Source organism: Equus caballus, chromosome 3 (assembly GCF_041296265.1).
Source record: "Equus caballus isolate H_3958 breed thoroughbred chromosome 3, TB-T2T, whole genome shotgun sequence".
In the NCBI taxonomy this organism is placed as follows: domain Eukaryota; kingdom Metazoa; phylum Chordata; class Mammalia; order Perissodactyla; family Equidae; genus Equus; species Equus caballus.
The window spans coordinates 3,035,211-3,054,866 of NC_091686.1; the positions used below are offsets into that span (position 1 = coordinate 3,035,211).

The window sequence follows — 19,656 nt, forward strand, 5'->3', positions numbered from 1 at the left end:
CTCATTGATTTCTGTACCCCTCGTTAGCGACCAGAACACTGCCTGGAAGGTAGTGGGTGGTCAATAAATATTAGACGAACGCAAGAACCAAGCAGGAAACTAGGAATATACGAATGAACGAGCCGGCTCGGACAGGCTGCAGTTCCTCCCCGGAGCAGAAGGCGGCGCCAGCGTTACGCCAGCCCGACCGCCGGCAGTTCTTGGTCCCTCCGGCTAACCGTCCAACGCTGGGACCCGAGGCCAGTGAAGGATTAGCCAATAGGAAGCCGTCTTATTGTGAGGTCTGCAGAGGTGCCCAATGAGCGCAGCGGGTCTAGGCAAGGGGCGGTGCGACGAGGAGGGGCGAGGGGAGCGGTTGGAGGTGGGAGTTGGCGCTGCGGGCCGGGCGGGGGCCGCGGGGCTGAGATGCGGACGGGGCCGCGGCGGTGACCCGAGCTGCCGCCCGACATGAACTCGCTGGAGCAGGCTGAAGGTACGGTGGGCTGCCTGGGCCGCCGGGATCGTCACGGGCTCCTCCCGGAAGGGAGCTGGAGTCGCGGAGACCCCGCCCGGGGAGAGGAGGCCGCGAAGGATGCGCTGGCGGGGCCGGAGCTGGCGGGGCGCGGGGCGCGGCGGGGGCCAGAGGCCGGCCAGACGCTGCGGCGGCGCGTGGCCTCCGCGGACGCGGGGACGTTGGTCAGCCGCCCGGCCCCGACCGCGGAGCTCCTCGCGCGGGCTGCTTTCGCTTCTGAGCCGTCGGCGCACCTTCGCACGGTGCTGTGCCGATCGCTTCCTGTGTGCCGATAGCCCCGCGCGTGTTCCCCTGCCTCTTGCCGGGTTGGTGGTGACCGGCGCGGTGAGGGGGCGCCTCTTGATCCCCTTTGTAAGGTGTAAAAGACGTGATCTCACCTGCTCTCCCGGAGGGAGCCCCTGGGACGCCCCATCTCGTAGAGCCAGGGGTCGGCGCTTCCTTGTGCCGCGAAGACCTGTACGCCCCTCGGCGGGAGGAAGGGGGAGTGTCTTTCCACACCCGCCGTTCGCAGTGTCAAAAGTCCAGGGAGCCCAGCCAGGAAGCGTAGGCGTTCATTAAATATAGGGGCTGGAAATGGGAATCGGGTAATGCGTTCAAGTAGACCGCGAAGACTTTGATGTTAGATAATAGGTTCTAATAGAAAGTTCTTGGTTCCTGTAGAAGTAAAACTCGACCTGATTTTGATCCTTTTATTTGCAATCCCCCAAATTCTAGCTTTTGGCGCTGGCTGAGGCTGCTGCTGATTTTCCACATACCATTTTACGAAGCTTCTAAAAGTCAACCCGCCAGTTTCCTTATATGTGAAATTGGAATTAAAGAAACCTAATGTTTTTGTCAAGTGCTTAAAGCTGTCATAGTAAACGAAGTAAACAGTGCAGTCATACATGTAAGTTGGTGTGTCAGATCTGAAGCAGTTAGAGTGTCTAAAATTTCGTCTTCATAGACTCAAACTGGTAAGGCAGCTAATCAGAAAATTGGAATCTTTTTACCTAGATCTCAAGGCTTTCGAGAGGAGACTTACTGAGTATATTCATTGTTTGCAACCTGCCACTGGACGTTGGAGAAGTAAGTGCCTCAATGTTTTTTGCAAGGAAAATAAACTGACAATTCATGCTTTTATCCCTGCCTAGCAATGATTTGCTTTTATGTAAAACTTTTGGTTAACAGGTGCTTGCTTTACCAAACCATAAGATTTCCTTTTGTTTTGACAGTTTTTAAACTTATTCAACATTGTAAACGATGCATTATAAAGAAGTTTTTAAGAAGAGGAACTGGCCACTGTAAAAGAACAATATTTTATGTAGTTGAATTTTTATTTTTCCATTAAAATACACATACTTTTTTTTAAAACAGGTAGTACAGATCTGATAAACAACACACAATAAAAATTTCCGTAGTCTGTTCAGCACTTTAACAATTTGCCTGCAAACTATCGAAACAAAATTTCATTAAGGAAAATTATATTTGACTTATACTTGCAAAAGTTATCAAATTACCCTTAGTTGATTTTAACAGAGCATAATTGTGCTGCATTGGCTCCTAATCCGGAAAGGAAATTCACATTGTTACTGTTTATTCATGAGTATCATGAGTACTGCAGAATATGATTTGAAAGAATCGTGGTTACTGCCCCATGGAAACACATAGGAAATGCAGATCAGTATACAGTGATGACATCAGCAAACAAAACGCTTTGCTAATTTATGTAACGGCCAGTCTTAATTTCTTAGATGTTCATTGTTAAAATAAAATTCCTGCCAAGAAGGAAGTACCACTGCACCTAGCAAGCACATACTTTATGTCAAAGTGTAACTCAGTTTGCGCGACCAAAAGAGCACTGTTGAAGTTAGGGGTCTTTTTCTATGTCAAGATTTTTCGTATAGTATTTATTAGATCTATTTACAAAGTTTTAATCATACGCTGTGAGAATTCTGATTGGTCAGAATTCACAAGTAGTGATTTTCCCAGTTGTCTGGTTTACCTAGGAATTACCCCCAAAACCTGTTTCACTGCTACTTGAGAATATTTTCAAATGTGTATGATGCTGTCCTGTCTTATCAAATGTAATATAATGCTTCTTGGATTGATGTGCTTACGTATAAATGACATCAGCTTGGCTAATGTACCAATCAAATAAAGCGTGTGTGTGGGGTCTCTTCTAGTGGGTTTGATTTTGCTTTTGCTGCATACGTATGTGTGTATATATATATTTTTAATCTGTGTGCTGTAGCATATTTCTTATTGGAAATATAGAATTATAAAAAATTGAATTTAATGTGTTCTGAGCTGAGAACATAATTTTGAAATTTTGGTTCTATTATTGAATGCCTAAAATGAGGTAGATTGTTTGTGATTTGCCTCTTGTGCAAGTACATCACCAGGAATTCTAGATAATTACGGTTTTACTATTTTTCTGTTGCTCTTTGAAGCTTGGTCTCTACATTTGCTGCATGTATGCATCCCAACTGAAAGACAATAACTGTATTGATCTCCAGAATATTTACCAGGTCTTGGTGCCCCTTTATTATTTTTTAGTAATACCATTTATCCTTGTTATACTTATGATCTATTTAGAAATTCTAAAATAATTCTAGCTTAGTAGGAAGAAAGAAACTTTTTCTAAGTTCTACTATCAGTAATTTCTACCCTGACCTTCAAGTACCTTAAAGAAAATCTGATACTGATAGGGTGCTCCACTCTTCCTAACACTGACCTTTGTTTAATTCAGGGCAGTTGTCTGCAAGGCAAAATCCTTTAGTCACAATTCTCAGTGCATTCATAAAGAAGTCTTTGTTTTGTTTGTTTACATTAGAAAATGAGAGGGTTTTTTTTTTTTATTTGAATTTACAAGATCTGCAAAATCAGCTCACAGCACATTGAAAGTTACAGCACGTTGAAAGTTACGTAACATAGAATCTTATGTTAAAGTTTTACCATCTTAGTTCTTACTACTTTTAATTTCATTAATCTTCATAAGTTCTGCCTAAAGTAATAAGGGAGACAGTGTCATCCTCAATTACTAAGGTTCACAATGTTTAAGAGAATTCCTCAAGGTCATGTGGCAAGTCTCCTCATTCCTGAGTGGAGTGCATTTTCCATTTGACAAAGTGCTGCATCCTTTAGCTGTCATTTATTAGCAACTGGTGGCAGTAGCATCAATTGGTAAGAGCTTGTTTCGTTACTAATTTTGTGTTTGTCTTTCTTCAGTGCTTCTTATAGTGGTATCTGTCTGTACAGCTACTGGTGCCTGGAACTGGTTGATAGATCCCGAGACGCAAAAGGTAGAAGTTTTCATTTAAAATATTGAATAGATTAAATGAGATAATGGATATAGCAGTGCTTTGCTCATTGTAAAGTATTATTCAAATGCTACCTGTTACTACTAGGAGTGATATTAATCTTTATATTAAAAATATGCCTTATATTATTCTGCTTAAGAAAAACTTTGGCTGGCTGTTGTGAATTAAGTATCTTCACAGGGAAAAAGGCCTAAGAAATATTACTCCACTTATATTTCTTCTCATTCATTTGCGAACTTGTGTGCAATTTTTACATATCTCTTTCACATATTTTTATGTATTTCAGTGTAAACATTGTCTTTGTTCTGCTTTGTTCATTTAGTGTCATCAGTGCTAGCTTTTCAAAATTATAACGTTTTCTTTTATGCGTTATCTCTGTTAATACCTTTCCTCATCTTATAAAGCATTTGAAACAACTTTGCAGGAAACATGTAATAAGATAGCAAAACACAAGTATAATAAAAAGTTAGGACTAGAAAAAAGCAGAATAGACTAGGAGGTCAAAACCAAGAAGGAAACCAGGTCCCTAGTAAAGAGGCCATGTGGGCCAGTGCAGTTGCCAGAATTGAGTTATAAGTTAGTCTCTGAGTTACCTAATCAGTAAAGTCACAGTCAGCTCCATGGATTTCGTTGTCTGGGAAGAGAACACATGTATAAGTTCCTTAAGTCCGCAAAGCTTTGCTTTCTCAGTGTTTATCCCTCAAAAAAATTCCTTCCTGAAGTTTGACATAGGAAATATTGAGAGATCTCCCATTGGGGCCTATCCAAGAATACCCCTCTAGCAAATGCATAAAGAATTTCATAATGTTATTTCTTGAAGCGTCCTTTGATGAAAGCTTATAGCATGTTTCTCAAGTTTCTACCTCTTTCTATTAACTTGTGCCTTAATTTCAAATTCAGGCTTTTTTATTAGAGAAGGTAGTAGTCTCCAATTTTTCAGTGAAGTTTTTTCCCCCCAGTGCAGCTTCATTTAGGTAATAATAGTGTAATTTTCACAAATCTTAACCCTACCCCCTTTTTAAACTGTAATTAGGTAGACTGCTTCCAGTAGCTTTATTTATAACCTCTTAGGTTATGCAGAAGAAAAACCTAATAGTAACACTTTTGTCAGCAGTCTAAATGGCAGTTGAGACTGCTGGGGGTTTATTTAGCATGTAGTCTCCCTGACTTTCTCCACTGGGTGGAAATAAAAAAGGATAGGAAGCAGGGGAGGTTGGTGATGGGATTTTATGTTAATAGAGGGGTTTTTATGCCAGTTAGGAAACTCTCCTGTGTGTTCATTTATAAAAAGCTGATCTTAAGGTTGTGCTTGGTATTCATCTTTAGGGGAAGGGTGAAGGAAGCTGACAAGAAGATTGAAAAAGGTCTATCTTGGGAAATGAATCTGACTTCTAATTGGGAAAAATATAAGCTGATTTCAGCTAGTTGAGATCTTAATAAAACACAGAATTAAATGTAGTTTGAAATAGGCCCAAAACTCTGTAGTTAATATAATTTTCTAAATTAGGTAAGAATATAACTATTAGCCTAAGGGTTAGTTCTTTATGTTTCAGTATTTAATAACCTCCAACTCGACAGGATTTTAGACAGCACTTGTGTCTGTAGTAGGAGTTGCCTACTCCACAGCCGGTGGCTCGCTGGAGGAGCCCCCGGAGAGAAGGCACGTGGCACCCTGGGCAGTCCGAGAACGCCTGATCTAAAGGGGGCAGCTGCCCTTCAGATGCAGTTGATTGTTGCCGTGGAGGAAAGAAGGCTGATACCGACTGACCTAATTAAAGTTAAAACAGAAAATGCTGTATGTGCCAACATTGTGCAGGCTACGTGCTGGCCTGTGGGAGTTAAACTGTCCTCAGAGGTGTTAGGAAGACATTCCTCTAGAATATTAACCTTTCTTCGTTGTCTCATCTTTCTTCCCTCTTGATGTTTTCAGCCTTTCATTTCTTCATTTGACAAATGTATTTAATCAGTACCATGCTAGGTCATCTACCTGATTCTTTCAGTAAGTTTAGTTCTCTGCCTTGAAACATGGATGTATCTCCTGCATACATGAGAGTGGAGTGCACATGCCCTTAGCTTGATTCTCTTGCTCCCATTTAGTTACTAGTCCACTTGATTTCTTTTTCCAGACTCTAAATACTTGTCTTCTCTCCTGCTTCAGTCTACATTCCTATTCTGCAGTAGTCTGGCTTCAGTGCCTACTCTTGTTACAATCCTGGATCCTTGTCCCTCTACATATTCTTAGGATTAGTGTATTGTCCTGTTTTCTGCTATCATCTGATTATGCCCAGATCTGCGATTAGCCCTTTGTCTCTCTTAAACTCTAGTTCTTTATTGATAGCTACTAATTATTTGTCCCTGCTTGAATGTCGTATGGCCATCTAAATCGCAGTAGCTTCAAAACCAAACTCATTTTTTGTTCTGCAGAGAGGAAGGGTGCTACTGGAGCTGAGTCTTATAAGGACATGCAAAAATGGGGAGGTAGGAATCAGTGTTATTTTAAGATTTTTAACATTTTATCTTTCAAACTCTTACAGGTGTCCTTCTTCACATCATTGTGGAATCATCCATTTTTCACCATCAGCTGTATCACTCTAATAGGCTTGTTCTTTGCTGGAATACACAAGAGAGTAGTTGCACCATCAATGTATCCTTTACCATGAATTGAGTTATATTATCTGGACTAAATTAAAGCACCTTCTCAGTGTTCTAGGTTCTGTTAAAAACTTGCTCTTGAGGGGGCCAGCTGGGTGGTGCAGCAGTTAAGTGCGCACGTTCCACTTCGGTGGCCCAGGGTTCATGGGTTCAGATTCTAGGTGTGGACATGGCACTGCTTAGCAAGCCATGCTATGGTAGGCGTCCCACATATAAACTAGAGGGAGATGGGCATGGATGTTAGCTCAGGGCCAGTCTTCCTCAGCAAAAAGAGGAGGATTGGCAGCAGCTGTTAGCTCAGAGCAGTTCTTCCTCAAAAAAAAAAACAACTTGCTCTTGGGGCCAGCCTGGTGACATAGTGGTTAAGTTTACGTGGTCCGCTTCAGCAGTCCAGGGTTCGTGGGTTCAGATTCCAGGTGCCAGCCTACTCACTGCTTATCAAGCCATGCTGTGGCAACATCTCACATACAAAACAGAGGAAGATTGGAATGGATGTTAGCTCAGAGACAGTCTTCCTTAAAGCAAAAAGAGGAAGACATGCAACAGATATTAGCTCAGGGCCAATCTTCCTCACCAAAAAACCGAAAAACAAAAAAACAAACTTGCTCTTGAAATAAGTTTTCCTTTGACCACATTTATTCAGTATCGCCGCTCGATGTCGAACTGTATTAGCAGAGTACAATATGTCTTGTGATGATGTAAGTACTGTCTTCATTAGAACATTGTAGACATGCATGAAAGGACTGAAATGTTTTGGCTTAAGTAAAACAGACATTTTATTTATAAAATGTCTCCATGGAATTAATAGTAGATATAGTCCTTACAGCACTGATTCTAAGACTTTTTTTTTTTACATTTTAATATCTCTGAAATTGAGATGCATCTAATAGTCAATGGTGTCTTATAATTAAATTGATAGAATTGACAATTTAATCTTTCTTAATGACATAAACTCATGATTCATCTTATAATTCAAGCCATCTTAGATTCAATGAAATGTAGTTGTCATTATTGGCCTAAAGTGGCTCGGTGGGTGTTGATTTGTAAACTATTATTATTTATCTAATGGTATTCTGCCCTGAGCTAACTGCTGCCAGTCCTCCGCTTTTCGCTGAGGAAGACTGACCCTGAGCTGACATCCATGCCCATCTTCCTCTACTTTATATGTGGGACGCCTGCCACAGCATGGCATGCCAAGCAGTGCCATGTCCGCACCTGGGATCCGAACCAGCGAACCCCGGGCCGCCAAAGCGGAACATGCAAACTTAACTGCTGTGCCACCGGGCCGGCCCTATGAAAGCATTTTTAATCCGCAATTTTAAGAACTATTAAACAAGTAATACTACCCAGTTTAGAAAATTAAAGAGCAAAACAAGTATTAGAGCAAGAAGACAGCTGGATCAATGGCAGAGAATAACAACTGAACACTTCAATTTTCAAAAAATTAGTAGAGGGCTGGCCTGGTGGTGCAGTGGTTGGGTTCCCACGTTCCACTTCAATGGCCTGGGGTTCGCCATTTCCGATCCTGGGTGCAGACATGGTACCGCTTAGCAGGCCATGCTGTGGTAGACGTCCCACATATGAAGTGGAGGAAGATGGGCATGGATGTTGGCTCAGGGCCAGTCTTCCTCAGCAAAAGAGGTGGGTTGGCCGTGGATGTTAGCTCAGGGCTAAGCTTCCTCAAAAAAAAAAATTGGTAGAGAACAAAGATAGTATTTCAAGTCATAGGGAAGAAATAGGCTGTTTAGTAGTGTTGAGACAATTGGCTCTTCACTTGGAAGAAAAATGAATTTAGATCTCTGTCTCGCATCAATTAAAAAACTAAATTCCAGATGAAGTCTTAAATATGTTTAAAAAGACATACACATCTCAGCATAGAAGCATTAGAAGAAAATACAGAAGAATATGTTTATAACCTTGGGACAGAAAAACATCTTAAGACACAAAACAAAAATGCTGTGATGGAAGAAATTGGACACATTTAACTGCACCAACATTTGAAATTTTTGTGCAGCATAAGGCAAGAAATTAAGCTGTGGTTAGAAGAAAGTACTTGTAAGGTATGTAATAGAGGATAGTATCCAGTATATTTAAAGACCTATTAAAAATCAGTAAGAGAGGCCAGCCCTGTGGCCTAGTGGTTTAAGTTCAGTGTGCTCCTCTTCAGGGGCCCAGGGTTGGTTCCCAGGTGCAGACCTACACCACTTATCAGTGGCCATGCTGTGGTGGCAACCCACATACAAATTTGAGGAAGATTGGCACAGATGTTAGCTCAGGGTGAAGCTTCCTCAAGCGGAAAGAGGAAGATTGGCAATGGATGTTAGTTAGCTCAGGGCAAATCTTCCTCATCTGAAAAAAAAAAGATCAACAAGAAAAAGACAAATAGTACATTTTAAAAATGGGAAAAGGTAAGTCCTGTTACAGAAATGGAAATACAAATGGCCAGTAAACACACAAAGATTGGACAGCCTCATTTGTAATCAGGGATGTGCAAAGTAAAACTGAGTTTCCATTTGTGTTACCTGTCAGATAGGCAAAAATTAAATACTTTGCTAATTCCGGTACCGTGGTGAAATGGATGCACCCATACACTGCCTGTTGAGAATATACTTTGGTACAGCCATTTCAGAGGGCAGTTATCATCATTATAAAATGTAAAATGTGCGTCCTCATGACCTAACCGTTTTGCTTCTCTCCATCTACCCTGTTGAGGGGGACCATCACACATGCATACAAGGAGGGAAGTACAAAGTTGTTCATTGCAACATCCTTTGGAGTAGTGAAACAATGGAAACAATTTGTATGTTTCTCAACAGGGGAGTAATAAAATAGGCTGTGCTATAGCCACATCATAGGAAATCAGAAGTGAGTCTATACGTGTAGACATGGGAGGATCTCTGAAACATAATGTTAGGTACAAAAAGTAATTTAGCAAACAGTATGCTCAGTTTGGTACCATTTTTTTACAATTTAAATTATGAAAATTTTCAAACAAAAAAGTAAAGAGAAGACTGTAATGAACTCCCATGTGCCCATCAGCCAGTGTCATCGTAGCCACAGCTCACAGTCATTCTTATCCGTGTTGACCCGCCCAGCGGCCCTTCACTGCAGTGTTTAAACAAATCCCAAGTGATACATGTTACCCTCAAATATTTCAGCATGTTAGAAACACCAAATTTTTATCATTTATATATATGAATGTAAATCCATAGAAAACAATGTGGAAGAATTCATGCTAAAACTGGTTTCTTCTGTAAGAGGGGTAGAACTTGAGGTAGGTGGAAAGGAGGACTTTAGTTTATATGTATTATTTGAATTTTTAATAATGAGTTTACATTAATGTCTTATGTAATTTAAAATAGATTAAAACCATGAATAAACAAATAGTGGTACAGTCATGTGTCACTTGATAGGGACATGCACTGAGAAATGCATCATTAGGCAATTTTGTCATTGTACGAACATCACAGGGTGCACTCAAACACAAACCCAATGGTATAGCCTACTGCACACCTAGGCTGTGTAGTACTAACCTTACGGGCATGACTGTATCTTCATAATGTGGAATACTGTATATTTCATGAGGTATGAAAGGTACAGACTACTGAAACATAGTAGCGTGGATGGATCTCAGAAACACATTGAGTGAAAGAAGTAGGTGCAAAAGAACACACACTGTGTGATTCCATTTATTTAAAGATCAGAGACAGGTACAGTTAATCTGTGGCAAGCGAGTGTGTCCATGTAGGGAGTGGGGATACCAATGACCAGAAAGGGACATGGAGAAACTTTCTGGGTAATGGTGATGCTCTGTAGCTTGATCTGGGTGGCAGCTCCATGGGTGTATACATTTGTCAAAACTCATAAAACTGTACACAAGATTTGAGCATTCTGCTGTATATAAATTATACCTCATAAAACAGTGGAAAAATTAGTATCAAAGTACTACCAAGATATCAAGGAATTACCAAAAATTAAATGACCAAAATTTATGTGAAAGTGAGAATCAAGAGGTAGCCAGAATCCTGACACTTTTGACCTGAGGATGATAATAAAATGTTAGTTAAAACCACCTAGAATCTTACCAACCAGAGATGATCACCATGTTTTATATATTGTATATTCTCATTTACTTTTTGTAAAAGAAAGATGTTATGGATTTTTCAGATCTGCTTCTTTGACCCAACATTAGAATTTAAAAGTGGCCGTGTATTGGACATTAACCATGTGTGAAGTCCTGGGCTTATCTTTTTACCTGCATTATCTCAATTAAGGCCTTCCATTTTGTTCAATTACATCTTGTCCCATTTTATGGGGGCATCATAATTTAATCCCCTATTGGACATACAATTGGTTCCACACTTCCTTTATTATATGTGTTGTGTGTTTTCCACCAGAACTTAAAACCCTTGAAGACAGAGGACTTTGTCTAGTTCATTACTGGATCCCTAGCATTTCATGCAGGCCTGGCACATAGTAGGCACTCGATAAATGTTGAATGAGCATTAATAACACTTACATGTACATGTTTACATTCGCAGTATGGTTTCCTTCAGGTAAATTCCTAGAGGTGGAATTCTTCGGGTTATGTGGTGTGCACTTTTCTTTTTTTGAATAAACAGGGCAGTTGGCCCTACAGAAGAGTTGTTTCTACTTAAACTTAACACCAGCAGTATATGAGCATCTGTTGCTCCAACTTTGGTTTACAGTTTAACTTTAGGAAATTAAAAACTTAATGTTGGGAAAGGAGAAATGTGTTTGCTCAAATATGTAGTTTTGTTTATGTCTTATAAACTTTGGTAAGGAGCATAAATCAGTCTGCACAAGTTGGGGTGCTGTCTTATCCAGCAGGTTGATTGGCTGATTTTTAGGTAGCCAGTGGACAGGAAATTCATCAAATGAAGGTTGTATGTGTGTTCTTTAAAGGAATAAAGATTTCAGAAAAAAGCTCCACACAAAGAAAACGTTGACAACATAACCATTAATGGCTTAATCTTGACTAAATGTAGAGAGGTGTTCTCATATCCTTTGAACGCCCTTTACAGTTTATAGGTGAGTGGTGGTGTTTTTGCTAGAAGTGTGTATTGAAAAACTTTTTTTTTTCCTTTCATTTTTACAGACAGGAAAACTAATTTTGAAACCTAGGCCACATGTTCAGTGACAATCTGCATTCATTGTTATGGGACCTAAAACAGCCTTTCTGCAAATAAGTGATAAAGCAAAAAGCCATAAGGGATTCCTCTTACAGTTGGACATGTGAAGGTCATAGTAACAACTGACGAGAAGTGTGCAATATTTCCCCAGCTTGTCCTGATGATGGTGACTCGCATCATCACTGGTTTGGTACCTTTGGTTATCTGTGTTTCAGTATTAGTGTCACTTTAGTACTTCAGACTCTGCAAAGATGTTTGCAGATGAAGGATATATGTATGTTACTAAGTTAAACTTAGAACCTCATCCAGTTTTTATAATGTATTTTTGCAAACTACTGTAAATAGTAAATCAATGCCAATGTTAAAGAGGAAACCGTTATGTGGACTTTGTTCTCCTACCCCAGTATTTCAGGAACATCTGCTTGCCATCTCCACAGCTCTTTACAGACAGCTGTTGTGTGTAGCTGTGCCTTTCGTTCTCACACTTCTCTCTCTCAGTCAATGCAGGAGTAACGTCGTCGGATTGAGCTTAGACTGAGGAAAACTCATCTCCATTATGTTGCAAAATTGTAGATGTTTTGAGAAACATTTTTGTTAAATGTGAACTTCAGCCACTATTGTGGTGGTGTTTTCCAGTTCATTGTTTTCATTTAATGCTAAATATACTTTATATTTTTTAATAATTTTAATAGTACTCCAAAGGCTTCTGAATATAAAGTTTAGTTATAAATTATGTTGTCTGGGAAAACAAATAGTCATTGTTTTAGGTAATTGGATTTTATGCTGTGGTAGACATGCTGTTAAATAGTATCGCACAAGTGTAATTGATCTCCACTCCATAACAGGGATAACTTGGGAGCTGTGCCACAAACTAGAGTCGACAATTCTCACTGTTTAGAGAGTGTTAATGACATACTGTGTATGCATATTAGCCACATGTACTATAATAGCCCTAAAAATTAAACTATTGGGATTGCTGTAAATATTTTAAAGAACTGGAGGTGCCTTTTACCTGTTTATTTGAAGATTTTGAAAAGGTTTAAATTATTTCATGAGCAATCTTTTACATTTCATTTAACATAAAGCTGAAAATTCAGTAACGGGACAAAAACTTTTTAACAAGGCTACCATTTAACTTAAATATGTTTATCTTGGCTTTCACATGTATAAAATTTTATTCTTTGAACTGCAGCAATAAAACCCTTTGCTCCTAAGAAGTCTTAAGAGGGTATTCTATACTGCTTTGTTTTATTTTCTGTAAATTTTGTAGGCAAATATGTGCATAAAAATAAATACTTTATATATAATTAGTGATTGGGCTTTTTCCTTGGTTTATTGTAAGTCTGTAACTCTGAAAAAATATAAAAGCATACTGTGTATGTCAGATATAGGCGAGCTCCAAATGAGATATTTTACTTCAATTCTGTGTCTGTTACTAGCACATGGGTTCTTGTTGTCCCCCAGGATGGAAATCAAGAGAGACAACAAACGGGAGTAGAAAAGTAAAAGATTATTAGCTTGTGCACGGGAGAGGCACAAGGGAGTCTGTGCAGAAAGGAAAGGGGCAGGTGACCGGCTAGTTAGGGAGCGGGATTGTGGAGCATTTATTAGGCAAAGGCTGGGAGGAGGGCCTTGTCATGGCATGTAGGGGTGGGTTGTGCCTGCACCTGCGTTGTGTAATACGGCACTACATGCGACACACATATCATTAGCATGCTAGCTCTCCACCGCTGGATGTGATTTTTACTATGCTAATGGAGGTAGGGTCGCTTTCAGATTTTTAGATTTTTTCATACCTTTACTTGTAGCAGAACAATTCGTTTTCCAAAAACATCTTTGCTCTGGTTGAAACGGCCCAGGGATCCTTGCCAGGTTAGCTGCCCTTCACCGCCACCCTCCGCCTCTCACACCCGCTTCCACGCGCTTCGGGAATTACTGACTGAGGCCAGTCCTCTGATTTCATAGGTGGGGAAGACAGTGTCAGAGTTTCAAAGTGACTTTACTCCAGGTCCCCACGACTTATTAAAGACAGAACCAGCACCAGAACCCAAGTCATTGACTCCGACTGGAAGGATGTTTGTGTGTGTGGAACTTAATTCATGAGCCATCACAGTGTTATGGTTAAGAATGTGGACTCTTAGGCCAGACTGTCTGGATTTGAATCTCAGATCTGCTACTTGCTAGTTTTGTAACTTTAGGCAAATTATGTACCCTTAGTGTCCTCATTTATAAAATGGGCATAATGCCAATCTCCTAGGTAGATAATATATAGGATATAGGTATAGTGCCGATCTGCCGGGTTTATATCGAGTATTAAACATTTTAATTCATGTAAAGCACTTGAACAGTGTTTGGCTACAGAGTCAATGCTCAGTAAATCTAGTTGTTAAACCAAATCCTAAGGTGAAAAAAAATAGATCTCATTGTTGCACATTTACCCAATGTCAACATCAGTTGAGATAACCGTAAGGAAATTCTGCTGCTCTTTTGAACCACGCAAACTCCTGAATACTAGATTAAATGCAAAAATAAAAGATACTTGGCCTCTAATGATTAAGAAACCTAAAATGGTTCTAGGTGTTTTCCTCCTCTCAAGCAACCTCACTTGAAAACATCATGTCTTGTGGCTGCCTGATGGTGCTGATCTTGGGGGGCCCTTTTCTCCTTTAGAACTGGACTCTCGGTTAGCATTTGGTAGAGACAGCTCAGAATCCTAGCTGGCAAATGCTCTGCCTTCATCAGCAAGTAAAGTGGCTCTATCATTTCCTCTCTGTTGAAACCATAGAACCTTGAGTCTCATTCTTCTTCAGAATGAACTTTCTATATGCTTTTACATTGAGTAAGTATAATTTCTATCTTTTCCCCTAAAAATAGAAAGTGCATCTTGAATCCATCGTGGAACACAAACATTTTAAAAACTGATGTTTTTAGTGTATGATTGGTTATCTCTTATGTAAATCTGATTGTGTGAGAGACAAGAAAGTAAAAGGATATCTGTTGTCTGAAATTGTAGGTGTGCTCTTTCATCACCTTTGTAGACTGCCCTTTATGTGGCAGGTGCTTTGCTGGGTGTTAAAAATGTGTGAGGGAGAGTTTTTGCTGTCGCAGAACTTGTCATCCAGTGGTGAATGCAGACCAGTGATGGAGCAGTTACTATGTGGTTTAAGTACTATGAAAGGTAAAAATGTAGGACACCCAAGGGAACAGGGTCCAGCCCAGATAAGACTTTCTAAAGAAGGTTATTTCCAAACAGATGTGAAGGGTCCGGGGTGGGGAGCGGCAGGGGGAGCAGAGCGGGCAGAGGCAGTTCTTGAATGCGGCTGGCAGCATGGAGTTGGAGATGGGTTGTGACAAGAGGTGAGGCTACAAGTAGGTAGGAACCAGGGGTTGGGAGTTTGGTGAGGGCAGGGGGAAGCTGCCAAGGGTTTAGAGTAGGGAAGTGACTTAACTGGATTTGCATTTTGTGATCCGGACTGAGTGCTGTTGCAGGGGCATGACCTGGGAGGGCAGCTGGGAGCTGCTGTTGTCGTCCAGGTGAGAGCAGCGGGCTCGGGGACTAGAGTTCAGGGAGTGGAAGCAGGGAAGTAAGAGCTTTTGGAAGTCAAATGAGTGGGACTTGGTGGGAGGCCTAGAGAGGGACCAGTGGAGCGTAAAGCTACCACCACCACTACCACTACCGCTTTCTCATCCTATGTAACCTGTTACAGAAGTAAAGCTTCTATGATCACCAATTTTTGGTAACTATTATATCCTCCTCTTGGACATTCCCCATGCTCTGAAGCGTATTAAAAGTTCCAAGTGGTCCTGCAGTAGTTTCTGCCTATTTCCCTGCCATTTTGTGAAATACCTATTAACATACACTGGATATTTGGATATTTATCATGCTTTCTGTCTACCAACCTCCTTTTGAGTACCCTTGCTAGGTTTGGGGAATGGTGTCAGCCAAATCACTCCAGTCTCTCCCAGGACAACCTAAAAAACATCTCTGACTCCTTTGCGTTTGGGCCCCAGGCAATGAGGGGAGGCCATAAAGCCGCTTAGCTCTTGGTGGGTGTTGTTGCAGGGTGCTTAGTGCTTGGTGATGGTGGTAGTACCAGGCTCCTCATCAAGCCAGTCCGATGGCATGGGTTTGGCCATTTTTTCCTAAAAGTTTAGCCTTGGATTGGTCTCTCTAGACCTCCTCAAAATTCCATGAGTTACCCAATATCCTTTCAAGAATCTGTTTTCTGTTTAATCAGCCAAAGTCAGCTTCTCTTAACTTGCAACTAAGATCCTGACTGGCAGAATATTACACAAAAGGAGTATTCCAGGGAGCACACTTTGAGGAGGGTTGATCTGTGTAAAACTAGGGAGCTGCTTCAAACCAAGCATGATGTCGTCTGCCAGCTAAGGGGGCTTCGGGCCATGTGTAGTGGAAGAGCCCAGGCTGGCAGATTGACTTGGGTTATGGTCTTGGTTCCTTCATTAACCACCTGGGCAAGTGACTTATTCTCTCTGAACCTTGCTTTCTTCATTTGGGCCTGTTAGAGCTACCTTGCAGAGTTGTTATAAGGACTAAATGAAATAATGCATGTAAGAAATAGAACTCTGATTTTTTTTATTACAAACTAGTTTTTAAGTCCCTATCCTGAGTCTTTGTCCTATGTGTATCTATAGTACCCAAGAGCACCTGGCATGTGGAAGATGCTCAGTTACTGTTGGTTGAATGAATGAGTGAATCCTGACTTTGGTATTGAAATTGAGTTTGTACATAATTACACTAACTCATAAGTTTTCTTACATAATTTATTTGGCTGTAGGAGAGGTTTTTCAGATAGAAAGCTAATGCTAAGACTTGTCCTTTCAATAACAGTAGGGAAACTAGAATAACTGTCGATTACAACTTTGTTAAGTAAATCAAGAGATGTGTCCTGGCTGGAAGTTGCTTTTTCAATTTTAAGTTTCCTACAATTATCTATCAATATCAGATTTATTCTTTTCCCTGCTCTACCCTGAAAACCATTCACAAAAAAAAACCCAACAAGTTGTTATTATGGAAAATTTTAAGCACATGTAAAAGTAGAAAGAGGAGTATAACGAACGCCCGTGTACCCATCACTCCAACAATTGTCAACATATACATAGCCAGTCTTGTCTCTCATATATGCTCTGTCTCCGTCCTCCCTCACCCCACAAAGGATTGTTTTGAAGTAAATCCCAAATATTTTATCATTTCTTTTATAAATATTCCAGTAAATATCTCCAAAGGATAAGGACACTTAACCATAATACCATATCACCTAAAAAATTAACAATAATTTCATACCATTAAATATTCAGCCCATATTTTCCCAATTGTCTCATAAATGTCTCTTTTACAGTTAGTTTGTTTGAATCAGATTCAGATAAAGTAAATTTGAACAGCAACAGTTTGGAAAAACACAACCTAGGGGCTGGGACTGAGTTTCTGAAATCCCTGTTTCTGAATTACATCTGATTACATTTGTGAACTTAACTTATGCATGTAGAATATGTTTCCAATAAATAATGTAGAGTGACTCCTGCCAAGAGCTTCCACAGTAAACAGCATTCTCATAGTGAACACCACTACTCTCTCTTCATGTATTAACAACCACATAGGAAATGGGGAATCCAACACACAAGCCACAATCAAAGTCCAGGATGGCCACTGTGCAGCATCCTTAGAGAGCTCCCAGTCCAGATAAGAAGCAGGAGGATAGGAAGGAGATCGCAGGGAAGAAATTGGAACGGATATGTTTGACCGTATGGAAAACACTGTTGATAGACAGAGATGTTGGACATTTGGAAAAAAATGACAGATTGATGGGAAACCAGGATAAAGGCAATTATAAACTCCATTAAAAATGAAGGGTTGCACAACAAAGGAACTGTGGTTTTAGTGGACTTCTTAGTGCAGCAGTGAGCAATACTTGCATTGTCCTAGTACTTTAGACAGTGACTGTTGATTTAATCAAGACTTGTACAGTTTTGTTGGATGAAGGGAGAAAGGGGGGAGGGAGTATAGGAGAGCTAAGTCCTTACCTACCAGGGCAAGAAATCAAGAAATAACGTATGACAGCAACAAATTAGAGCAATAGCTTATCATTTCGGAGTATGGAGATGATAATAAGAGAAATAGGTACAACAGTTGAGAATGTTTGCTTCCTAGAAAGGGCTTGGGAAGAAAGAAGGCAAGGGACTGCTGTTCTTCCTTTTAGGACTTTTCAAATGGTGTATGCACGTGAAGTACTTCTTTTCAGTGAGGGAGCTAGAGAAATATGAATTTGCTAGATGGAGTAGTTCATTTTACAAGTAGAGGAACAGGTGTAGAGAGCCTTTCACCCAATTTGGGAGCCCTTGCCCTCCTCTTAGTCATTTTCTGTGTTCCTCCCTTTACCTGGTGTTACCCATTACAATTTGGATTTCTTCAGTTTACTAGCTCTTCAGTACATACCAGCAAATTCAGTAGGAGACTGTGTATTGCAATTATTACAAACCAACTCAAGCCTGTCCATGTAGGGTCAATCCTGTCTTTGTCATTTACAAATCATGTGCTCTTAGGCAAGTAGCTTAACTTCTCTGCGCCTCAGTTCTCTCATCTCTAACAAGGGGATACTAACATCACATGGGACTGTTGGGTTAAATAGCCTAATACTTGCAAAGCTCTTAGAGCAGTGTCTGGCACATAGTGATGGCTCAATAAATACTAAATGCCAATGGGACACTCACTCTCCAAATAGGGAACAGAATCCATTATAATTACCAATGAGTCTGAAGGGACTGATCAAAACAGGGATAGGTTCTGCAGGCTTTTTAAAATTCAACTTTATTCAGGTTAACCTACAGGTAATAAATCTCTTATTACTATAAAATATTCTACAGTTTGATGAATTTCGATAAATGTAGCACCCATATAGCAGTCACCACAGGCAAGATACAGAACATTTCCATCACTCCAAAGGATTTCCTTACATCACTTCCCAGTCAACTCCCATCCCCAACCCCTGGCCCCTGGCAACTACTGTCCAGCTTCTATCACTGTAGATTAGATTTGTGGTTTCTAGAGTTTCATATAAATGAAATCACAGTATAATCAAATAGTACAATACTCTTGTTTCTGGCTTCTTTTACTCAACGTATTTTTGAAAATTTATCTATGTTAATATGAGTATCCATAATTCATTCCTTTTTCTTTCTTTTTTGTTTCTCCTTATACCTGTTGATGGGCATTTCAGTTGCTTCCAGTTTGGTGCTATTATTAATAAAGATTCTATGAATATTCATGTACAAGTCTTATGGATATTTTCACTTTTCTTAGGAATACCTTGGAGTGGGATTGCTGGATCATAAAGGCTGAATGTATGTAACTTTAAAAGAAACTGCTAAACTGTTTTCTAAAGTAGTGTCCCATTTTAATTCCCACCAGCAATTTTTGAGAGTTCCAGTTGCTATACATCCATTAAAATGGCTAAAATGAGAAAGACTGACAATCCTGGTTTGGGGAAGGATATGGAACACTGGTTCTGTTGATTTTTTGGCAAAGAGGATGCCCTTACACTGTTTTCTCAGCACTCTAGAACAATAGTAATTAGTGTCTATTTTGATCATAACCATTTAAGGTTTGTCACTTTCCAAAGGTTGGGTAAATTAGATGGGATTTAGGGCAATCCGTATTAGGATTAAATCCTAATTTACAAGTAGAATTAAATCCTAATTAACAAGCAGAAGTGACTTGTTCTAACCTAGATATTTTTTCAGTGTTTAATTTGGCCAAACAAACAACAAGGCAGGCGATAGATTTGAAGGGCAAAGATGTAAATATCCTACAGCACAAAATTGATCTGGCTCATTTCAGCCAATGATATGTTTTCTTTAAAAAAAAATCTTTTAGAATATTGTTCTCTATTTGAAGACATTTTTAACCTGCTAGTACAAAATAAAGAATTGAAAGACTACTTCAGCAATTGGTGTATTTTTTTCACTTTTGCTCTTGGTCATTACCATTCAAATCCAGCCGCCTACTTCCCGGGAAAATCCACGG

The 19,656-nt window shown here is 40.0% G+C and overlaps 1 protein-coding gene across 3 annotated transcripts; it reads left to right on the plus strand.

Moving 5' to 3' along the window:
* The first annotated feature begins 315 nt into the window (after positions 1 to 315).
* CNEP1R1 (CTD nuclear envelope phosphatase 1 regulatory subunit 1) lies at positions 316 to 19,647 on the plus strand. 3 transcript variants are annotated; one of them, XM_070261787.1, is made up of 7 exons: positions 322 to 472; positions 1,505 to 1,576; positions 3,719 to 3,792; positions 6,345 to 6,454; positions 7,106 to 7,160; positions 18,934 to 18,974; positions 19,630 to 19,647. In XM_070261787.1, exons 1-6 carry the CDS (start codon positions 448 to 450, stop codon positions 18,970 to 18,972), a joined length of 375 nt encoding a protein of 124 aa, XP_070117888.1. In that variant the 5' UTR covers positions 322 to 447; the 3' UTR covers positions 18,973 to 18,974; positions 19,630 to 19,647. The 3 variants fall into 3 exon arrangements, with proteins under 3 accessions (XP_014593922.1, XP_070117888.1, XP_070117887.1); XM_014738436.3 differs by lacking the exons at positions 18,934 to 18,974; positions 19,630 to 19,647 and adding an exon at positions 11,582 to 12,922 and having other exon boundaries at positions 316 to 472; XM_070261786.1 differs by lacking the exon at positions 19,630 to 19,647 and having other exon boundaries at positions 18,934 to 19,570.
* Positions 19,648 to 19,656: the final 9 nt, after the last annotated feature.

Bases quoted from the DNA above. Each gene is read 5' to 3' on its own strand.
- CNEP1R1 (XM_014738436.3), top strand. From the start codon at position 448: ATGAACTCGCTGGAGCAGGCTGAAG. The intron at 473-1,504 runs GTACGGTGGGCT...CTTTTTACCTAG, and splicing joins CTCGCTGGAGCAGGCTGAAG to ATCTCAAGGCTTTCGAGAGG. The intron at 6,455-7,105 runs GTATCCTTTACC...ACATTTATTCAG, and splicing joins AGAGTAGTTGCACCATCAAT to TATCGCCGCTCGATGTCGAA.